The sequence below is a fragment of the Agrilus planipennis genome, unplaced genomic scaffold (genome assembly GCF_000699045.2).
Source record: "Agrilus planipennis isolate EAB-ADULT unplaced genomic scaffold, Apla_2.0 scaffold408, whole genome shotgun sequence".
Taxonomy (NCBI): domain Eukaryota; kingdom Metazoa; phylum Arthropoda; class Insecta; order Coleoptera; family Buprestidae; genus Agrilus; species Agrilus planipennis.
In genome coordinates this window covers 40,661-50,768 of record NW_020440373.1, presented here as the reverse complement: position 1 = coordinate 50,768, position 10,108 = coordinate 40,661, and the positions used below count along the sequence as shown (strand labels likewise).

The 10,108-nt window shown below is 32.9% G+C and overlaps 1 protein-coding gene across 6 annotated transcripts in view; it reads left to right on the top strand.

Moving 5' to 3' along the window:
• LOC108742985 (partitioning defective 3 homolog) overlaps positions 1-10,108 on the top strand; it is a 41,424-nt gene that overhangs the window by 11,143 nt on the left and 20,173 nt on the right. For 5 of the 6 annotated variants that reach the window (XM_025979667.1, XM_025979666.1, XM_025979668.1 and 2 more), the window contains exon 2: positions 6,429-6,712. The exons of the other annotated variant lie outside the window; for it this stretch is intronic. In XM_025979667.1, the coding sequence (XP_025835452.1) occupies positions 6,512-6,712 (201 nt within the window). In that variant the 5' untranslated portion in view covers positions 6,429-6,511. The remainder of the gene's footprint in view (positions 1-6,428; positions 6,713-10,108) is intronic. 6 annotated transcript variants of the gene reach the window in all.

Here is a 10,108-nt window from a genome sequence, read left to right as displayed (position 1 = left end):
TGTTCAGAGACCGTTCTTCGTTTTGCAGGCCATAAAATTCCTGCATACAATTTTTAGAATGTTTGCAAATTTACAAGGCGGTATGGTGTTTATTTGGTAGTAGACCCTTAGATGCATCGGTACAATGTTTAAATTGGTTTATAGAGGTAACGGTTGAAGAAGGATCCTTTACGATTCCAATTTAGTTTCAATTTTATTATAGGGTGTTTTTTTATGAGCCTAACGGTTAAAAGTACCGTTTGTTGACTTCTTGATGTGCCGATCTTTTCTCAGATTATAAACTTCCCTCTTTCCAAAATTTTAAGTTGAAAGCCCGCCTTCTAAATTTACACCGAATTGTTTTGAAAGGGTTAATCACCAATGGTGATACTAGCCACACCCTTGGTGTTTTCCTCCTAATTTTTAAGTTGTAGATATAAGAAGTGACAGGCACTTGAACCAGGACTTGCACTTGTGTAATCATAGTAATCAATCGTTGGAGATACTCTGTAAATATTGTAAATATATAATTAAGTTGACTTCGCTGCAAGAGTTATATTTTTTTCTACCTTCCACCAAAGAATTAAACAACACGCCTTATTAATTTAACGCGTGTGCTGATATTCTACTTACAATAGTAAGTTCCCGAATATCTGCCTGTGAAATTTAACAATATTATTACTTTTATTAATGAGTTATTAATACATCAATATAGACTCTCACGAAATCTTCTGTTCGGGGAGTACATAAAAAAGCATGTTGCTGTGCATTTTTAAGTTCATGGAGTTTTTCCCTATTTTACATTAAAATATAGATAATAATCACCTTTCTAAAATTACCCAGCGTTTAAACATGACGTTCGCATGTTACATGTCAGAATATAGATAACAAAATGACGATAATGTGACATTGCTTTCGTGCTGTAACGTTAACATCACGTCAAGTCTGTTTTGTTTGGAACGTAATGTACGTAATTGAAAGTGCATATCATACAATAAAGTTGAAATTCATTGTGATGAGACTTACCGGCCCTACCACGTATTCGAAAATTGCAAATAAAGATAAGCTTTTAGATAAATTGGAACACTTATTTTAATTCAAAATAGTCATCCTCCAATTTAATAATTAATTAATCATTCATTTGTTTTTAAATTGTAGATGCAATAGACAACTGTGTATTAGNAAAAAAAAGATATTACTGCTATAAAATAACATTAATATGGCTTAATTCAATTTATATTTGCCGGTTTGTACAATATTCTATTTCTTTGAATATTTTGAATAGGGAGGAAGCGTACCCCCCTCCCCCTTGAGTATATGCGAAATATAATTAAATATTTAATTCCCGTTTATATAAACGTTCTAGTTACTCATATTGGTTAATCAAACTTTATTAACTATTAAGTATTTTGTTACTTTTGTTTTTCTCTGTTTTCTGTTTTATTTTATCCATCCGTTTCAGTATGAGTATTGGCTACATAACACATGCAAACAAAATGCGGTTACTATTTTCATGTAATTGTAAGGCGAGTTTATAATTACCGTAATAAGTATGCAGAATATTGCGGAACAGGTACAAAACTAAATACGATAGTTTGCATTATAAATTTAAATAAACATGCACCATTCTAATAATAGGAAGTGCTTTTTGTTGCGATTGATTGCACTGCGATTATTTATCCTGAACATTAATTGATCAGAAATTAATAAATACACATTAATCAGATATTGAAAAATTATTACCATCACACTAGCTACACTATGTTGGGATAAACTAGTGAAAATTAAACTTTCATTATTATATGTACGGAATTGTTATTTTGAAAGCGAAAAAGGAATCTCTTCCTTTGAATGAAAATAAAAATGAAAGGTCCCTGAAACAAACATAATGAAATAAATTTGTTCAATTCGATCGAATCATTTCTTAGACAATATCATGAATAATTCAAAGAATTATACCATACGGTACCAGTCAAATTACATACTTTAACTGACTAGCATTCATCGTCAACTATTTTCAGCTTTGCTTACATCTTATCAATACTTTTGAATAAATATTAGAATCAATTCTTCCTGAAAGTACTTATGCGTTTTTTTTTTGTAGAAACTAATATTTTTTTGCACCCACTTTTGGAGTTTTCTTTTTAATATATGACACTAAATCAATGTCAACGTATTTGATACTGTAATTGTTATCTATTTACTAAATCGATTTTTCGGTTTATCAAATACCTAAAACAAATAGTACATGTCTGGACAAGGCAATCACCTAACTCATGATTGCGACCTTAATTATGATTGACGAGTACCTTGAACTTTGTTATTCACATTACCCGCAATATCGAGCAAAATTCATTCTTTTACCTTTTGCTACGTTTCTAAGTACTATTTTTGAGTTTGGGTGAAACAACGATAAAAAATGTATTACATTCTTTTCATAATAATTCTCATCGTCTCATTTTTACACCTATTATGTGGGATGTTCTAGTTTAAGGGAAATGCGAAGATTAGCTTAGGATAGGACAGAGTGGAGGTGTCCAATCAGTCGTAGGAAACGACCCTACAATGATGAAAATGAAATTTGATATACGAATGTAACAAAAATAGAAACGATGAAATTTCTGAAAAAAAAAAATAATTGCGATTCTTTTTAATGCTACCATTTTTTGCGTAGCTTCAATTCTTCCTTGAAACGGCAAACATGAATTTGCATAAAAATGAGGTATTTTAGTCACGATAACTGTCTTGAAGGAATTCCTCTTGTAGGACGCTATCCTGAAACCGGCTTTGCTACAATTGGAATGCACCGTTGAAAAAAGAACGTACCGTATGTAACCACTAGCTGTGTTTGCATAAAATAAGAATATTCTTACGCATATACAGTCGATAACGTGCATTAAGTAAGGAAAAATATTATTGCATTGGTAGAAGTAGTAAGCCTAATAATAATACCTATGTACCTGAAAGAAATCTCCTATGGGTCTTTTACCATTAATGTCCAACTTGTTATAGGAACTAGATTCAACCGAGTACCTGAGATATTGGTGATAAAAATGTGGTGTAATATATAACTTTAATAAACATTTTATAACGCAGTAAAACTACAATTAAGCACTAAAATAGTTTTAAAAAAATTTAGTACTGCCTTAGTAGTTTAAAACTGCATTGCAATGTTTATATTTAATTATGTTCTGGGAGGAGAGGCGTTTTGTTACAAACTTTCAATTTCTAATTATCGTAATTAATAGCGACTTAATATTTTTACAAGCAACTTTTATAATTTTGGTTTCCTCTAGGTGATAGATAAATGTGTTTGGAAAAACGTTTTTTAATGGATCTCCCACATTGACCTATGTATATTCAGTATTACATCAAGGAGTCATAAAAGTTGACATAAGTTTTGAAATAATTTTTCCAACCTTACTAGGACAATGAGAATGACATGTAATTACAAAACATTAAGTGTTTAGAGATGAATCTTTGTTGAGTTGTTAATAAAAGGTGATTGCGTGCTTCTCATAATTAATATACGTGAAAGGCAAGTAAAGAGCGCAATGCGATACGTGAGAGAATTTGAAGGACACCAATTCATTAACTGGATCTTTAATGATAATGAATTGTATCACTTATATCTCTGTTATCATAAGTGACACACCGTGTAGGAATTATAAGTAGATACTCCAATTCAAACATAACATAAACAACAATGAGTAAAATGTTTTGTGAAATTGAAACAATTTTCTTTTTATGAAAACTTATAAGACAGTTATTAGCAATTCGGAAGTAATCAAATTAAAGGAGTCGGTTTATTAAAAAAGGTGTGCGGGATGATCGGTTACACGGCTCAAGCGTTCTGACTAAAGCACATGTCATAGTAATACCTGCATTTTCGTGAAATATTTTACGAAAAAGTTCGACTTCTTTGAGTATATGTATAGCGTGGATGGTATCGAATGGAAGATGCAAGTATGTATATAAGCAAAAAATATAAGTGACACTACAGGGATATTTTGAGTAAAATCATCCAGCGAGGCTCTTGCGTAGCGGAGCATCGGGAATGTCCAGTTTTGCAACTTTATTCTTTCCTCTAAATAAACAAATGGCCAAAAGCAAGGGTTTGCTAACTTTTTTTTAATAAAGTGTAACATTAGTAAGTGGATCGATAAGAAAACATCGTATGCCTATCGGTGCATTCGGTTGTTTTTAAATTAACCATGTTACGGTACAATTAACAGGCCATGAAAAAATGTAATTAACCTTAATGATTAGTTTAAAGGCGCTACGGTGGGATAATTTAAGTGTTTCTTCTGAAGGCTATTGGTTAAGTGTTTTTTTTTTTGTAAAAATGCCGTTTTATATTCGGTATGCATTTTTATACATAAATAATGACTTTTTAATTTTTTATTAAACACAGGTATGCTTTAGGGTGAAATAAACCAAGTAACAATCACTTCCTTCAACCAAAGTTACCGGCATATCAAATGAAAAAAAATAACGATTAATAGATAGGCCTAAAAAAAAGTATTCCCGTAACTCATTCTATTTTTTCAGATGTATTTTAATTTCAAAAATAATCGGAAGTCTGATAACCGTTTTTGATTTAAAATAATCCTAGACATATAATAATAGGAATAATAATTAATTTAACAAAATAATCAATAGAAAATTAAAGTGGTGATAAATGAAAAGAAAGGCACCCTAACTTACCCAAATTTGCTGAATATGTTATGGTAAGTTGGGGGCAAGTCTCTCTTTTTTCATTTAATTAACGTAAGTTAATATTTATTTCCAACTAATAAGTGTATTATTTAAAACCACTTTTTCTAGAGGATGCCCTTGCATATACGATTCATACCTATATTATTTGACCATTTACCCTCTCCCTCGAGAAATAAAACCGGTTAGAGGGGTAATTTCGTAAGAAGATATATTTGGTAAATCCCAAAATTCTTTTGAGCTACCATTTAAACTACAATTACAATGAATATTTGCTCACATTTAGTACCGTGTGAATCAGTGAAGTGCACAATGCAGGTAACAAAAATTTAATTTAAAACATAAAATTTTTGAAGGTTTTGCTTAGTTTACGATAACTCATAAAAGTACCTAGGTACTGAAATGACTGTAATTAAATAATTTAATTCTAATCTTCAGTCCTCTAATGAGAAACTTTCACAATATCTTTTGTATTTCTGTATTTCTCTACGTATCAATTAGCCATGGGTTACTTTTAAATAACAGTCTTTTATTATTTCCATATTATTTATTGTCACTGCTGTCTCGGTGTCTATAAAAAAAATAACTGAACGTAATATCAACATTTTCAATTAAATTATCTAAATATTTTTTTGATTGATTTAGACCACCCCGAAAAACGCTAAGCGCATCTAGTGGCTGATAAGTTTTGCAATACAGATTTCATTTTTACACTTTTTCAAAATTATATCCATCACAGTTTGGGCACTTATATTATAATCATGCGTAAAAACCAATAATCAAAAAAAATCCTTTCACTTTTCTTCTGGGAGATCTGAGCAGGCTTAATCCCAAGCAGCTAAATTCTTAGTATCTGTTTGAAACATCCTCCCTTTCAACTGATTCTTGTAATGATTCTAAGGAATAAAAGCCCCCTAGTTGTGGGCTATGTGAAGGATGTTCAAGTATCAAAACACCACTTATCGCCTTATCGTGATGAAAATACTCGAATTTGGTCGAATTTCCTGAATCTTGTTTTTTGAAAGTACGTCAAAATAATATAGTCAGATTTTGCTACCAGTACCAATATTACTGATGTACCATTTTCATACATTTTCAACTGTTTTTTATGTCAGTTCACTGTAGCTTCCTTTTGTTCAGTTTTGAGATCGTGCGGCACACATAGTGTACACACTCTTTTTACCCCAAGGATTTCGTGAAAAATTTTATATGCGCTTTTCTGCAGAATCTCCTTTAACATTCCTTTAATAATTTTGACAAAATTAACATGGGTCGGTAGCTTCGGTTTCTAATTTTAGGTCTTATATGTTAATTAATGTAATTTATTATTTACAAAATAAGCAATAAGTGATATTCCGTGACCATTATTAGCCCTCCTCCCTGTGGACATCTTGGAGCGATTAATTGTTTTTAACGTTGAGTAAATAGAAAGGAAAATCGTCACGAAAATAAACCTCACAGGTGTAATAAGATACACGTTCATGCCTTTTATCTTTCTTGGACGGTGTTAATTGAGGTGTCGAATTCGATTTCTATCTGGAGTGAAACAAACACGACTTATCGTTAGTTAGAAAGTCGTCGACAACAAGGATGAGCAATTAACATAATCAACGTTTGCTCACTTGTTTTATTCTAAGGACTCTGCATGTGCCAGTCCGACAGATCGTTTGACCCTCGCGATTTTTCAATCTATAAACAACAACTACTGCATTTACTTATTTATTTATTTACAGCAAGTTGGACGTTGAACTGTTACGTATTTTGTACGGTAACATAATAGGAGTGTGATAGGTCTGTGTAATTTAAAACATGTGCAATGTTTGACTCGTGTCAGCGTGCTGCCACAGGACCCAAATGTGCAGACGTGTCGGAAAAAATAGTGCAACTGTTCGGTTGGCGACAAACCTATAATGTCGCGAAATTGCAAAGGAATATCCCTGGACGTGCCACGACAAAAATTTCCCTGGATAAACCTCAAAGAAAACTTAAAGCGCAACAGAGTCTGCCGTTGAAAAAGGTAACTTGTTTTCGAAATCAATCAATCAAATAAATTCAATGCAGAATGTACTGAAGTATATGTGGTGATAATCAGAATCAATTAAATCTACCTGACGTTTATCCCGAATTTTCCAACTTTCCTTTGTGATCATCCCTAATTTTCCCCTGAAAACTTACAGAACCATAGCGAACAAAATAAAAAAAAACAAGAATTAAATCGGTCTGTATGTTCCGAATTTCCCTTGTAATCATCATTCCGATTTTTTTTTCCTGAATACTTAACCATAACGAAATAAAGATTTACACGTATTCATCATTCGACTCGTAAATTATAGTCTTGAATTCATACAAAACTCCCATAGAAAAAAAGCATTTTCAGTTTTTCCCAAATTTTTCAATTTTCATAGCAACAGCAAGTAACACAAGTGAGGGACTATCATCAGCCTCATAAAACGTGTTCTTTCTTAAATGGAATACTAAACATTCTGGTTTTCATAATGTTCGTTCCACAAAAATAATGAATATCTGCCATTATCTTCCCCTACATGCTTAAAATATAGCATTTTTAAGATAAATTTGTTCCTCCAGACTTCAATTATGTAGTAGAACACCTGACAGATTTCGAATTATGTATATCATTATGCTAGATTAGACACAGTGTAAAAATAATAGTTGACCGAAACTAATTGACTTTCTAATGGTAAGGTACAATGACGTATGGTCTGGGTGCCTATGTGACTGAAAGTAGTTTTCCTTCAAATTTTCCAGGAAAAATTCCCACGCGGAGTTTTTGCATCCTAAGTGGACCTACCTACAGTTGTTCACGTTGCTGTTACAAAATACAAGAAAAAAATGTGTTTAGAATGCATACTGTCTTATTTTCTTGTGAATGCCACAGGCTTCCGTATCTCAAATACGTACTCACTGTCATTAAACATTCACGAATGCTCATACACGCATTACAGGTGCATTTTCTGCACAAGGTGAAAGACCCTTGGATGAGGAAAAGTCGTAGCACGAATACGTGTATGATTTATAATTCCACAGTGAGTGTGTTTTGCGACGTACGTGTATGTAGCCCGGCTTCAAAAACGATTGTCCACTTCCACATCTTATTATTGTACGAATTCAATGAGCAACTTTCACGCTCATGTGATGGCCAATTCTTGTTGACATTTTTACTTTTGTTTTCGTGACAACACTCACTGATCGAGATGAGCACCAGTGCGAAACAGGCCGCCCGGAGCGATGCGGCGCGGCGTGTCGCGCTCGTCACGCGTCACTTCTTACAAGGAATTTTGGAAGCTGATCGTAATCTAAGCAAGTATTATATTTGCTGTTGTATTACTTTGAAAAGGTAATATTGAAATACAGCAGGTACCTACATATTTTTGATTTGACGGAAAACAGCTACCTTATATACCTTTCATGACTGCGACATTGACTCGCGCGCTAAGGATTTTGTGTTTTTGATACTTTCTGATACTTTTCTATATTTCCCTGATGGTCGACATTGTTAGTAAATATGTGGGGACAATTTTGCATCTTAAATTAAGTTAAAGCCTAAACGCAGACATAACTTTCTTCTTTTAGTTTACGAAGTCTTGATGACATATTTCCCACGGTTTGAAGCCCGTTGATCTCCAATGTTTTTACTTTTATTTATTGAAGAATGTATTCAATGTCTGCATTGCTATTACCGACGGGGAACTGATAAGGCACAATAAGTCTTTTATTATGTTATCAGTTTTATTATTGAAAGAACTAATTTGAGAGGTTAACTCGAAGAATATTACGAAGGAGTGGCACATACCATTTGGTGAAAGTAAAGCCAATACGAAATTAAGGAAATATCGTGGCGTACATGTACGTTGACGGAAAATTTGCACCACGTTAAAACCATTTTCAAAAATGCCATTATTGATAAAATAAAAAAAAGTGTTGTACTGGTGGTGCGCTTTAATGTGCTGCTTCGCCAAATTAGTTATCGACAAAAAAATTGTCTCGTTGATATAATTTATTGTTTCTATAATTTTTTTTAACGTAAAGTAACCTAGATTAGGGGATTTAATTTTTAATAATTGTTTTGCTGATAACTTTTCTTCATTTTGTGTTAGTTAGTTAGTTACTGGACATTTACTAGAAGTATATCCGTAAGTAAATCGCAATCTTCAGCTGTTTTTAGAAAAGAGCAGAAGTGATAGTTGTTGGCGCATGCCACACGTCTGATTTTTGTAAAAAAGTGAAACAAGTTTTAACCAATGCTGTAAAATCTTGTATGTAGGCGCTCTAAACTTTCTATAAGTATATATTTGTTCAGAGACCGTTCTTCGTTTTGCAGGCCATAAAACTCCTGCATACAATTTTTAGAATGTTTGCAAATTTACAAGGCGGTATGGTGTTTATTTGGTAGTAGACCCTTAGATGCATCGGTACAATGTTTAAATTGGTTTATAGAGGTAACGGTTGAAGAAGGATCCTTTACGATTCCAATTTAGTTTCAAGTATTATAGGGTGTTTTTTTATGAGCCTAACGGTTAAAAGTACCGTTTGTTGACTTCTTGATGTGCCGATCTTTTCTCAGATTATAAACTTCCCTCTTTCCAAAATTTTAAGTTGAAAGCCCGCCTTCTAAATTTACACCGAATTGTTTTGAAAGGGTTAATCACCAATGGTGATACTAGCCACACCCTTGGTGTTTTCCTCCTAGTTTTTAAGTTGTAGATATAAGAAGTGACAAGCACTTGAACCAAGACTTGCACTTGTGTAATCATAGTAATCAATCGTTGGAGATACTCTGTAAATATTGTAAATATATAATTAAGTTGACTTCGCTGCAAGAGTTATATTTTTTTCTACCTTCCACCAAAGAATTAAACAACACGCCTTATTAATTTAACGCGTGTGCTGATATTCCACTTACAATAGTAAGTTCCCGAATATCTGCCTGTGAAATTTAACATGGTCCTTCGAGCCGGATCCTGAGTTCCGGAAAACTGTGCAGTTAGTGTGATGTGGTTCACAAGTTAAAGTGAACAATAAGGTTTTAAGTTTCGTTGAAACTAGTGTGATGTTCACATGTGAAGGTGAACTATAAGTTGTGTGTGTCATTGTATTGACAAGTATACGTATACGTTCGCAAACTGCGAATTAAAAGTGTGATGTTGTTCACTAGTGGGTGAACAATAAGTCTTTATCAAGGAGGGTGAGTCATTGTGTTGACTAATATACATATTCATTCGCAAAATAGTGTGCGAATTAAAATTGTGTGCTGTTGTTCACATGTGGAAGTGAACAATAAATTTAAGTTTTGTTAGTCATTGTGGACTAATATACATATATACGATCGGAAGGTAGAGTGTGAATGTAAACAAGTGTTAAATGAAATCAAGGTGCTAATAAAATTAAGTGAATC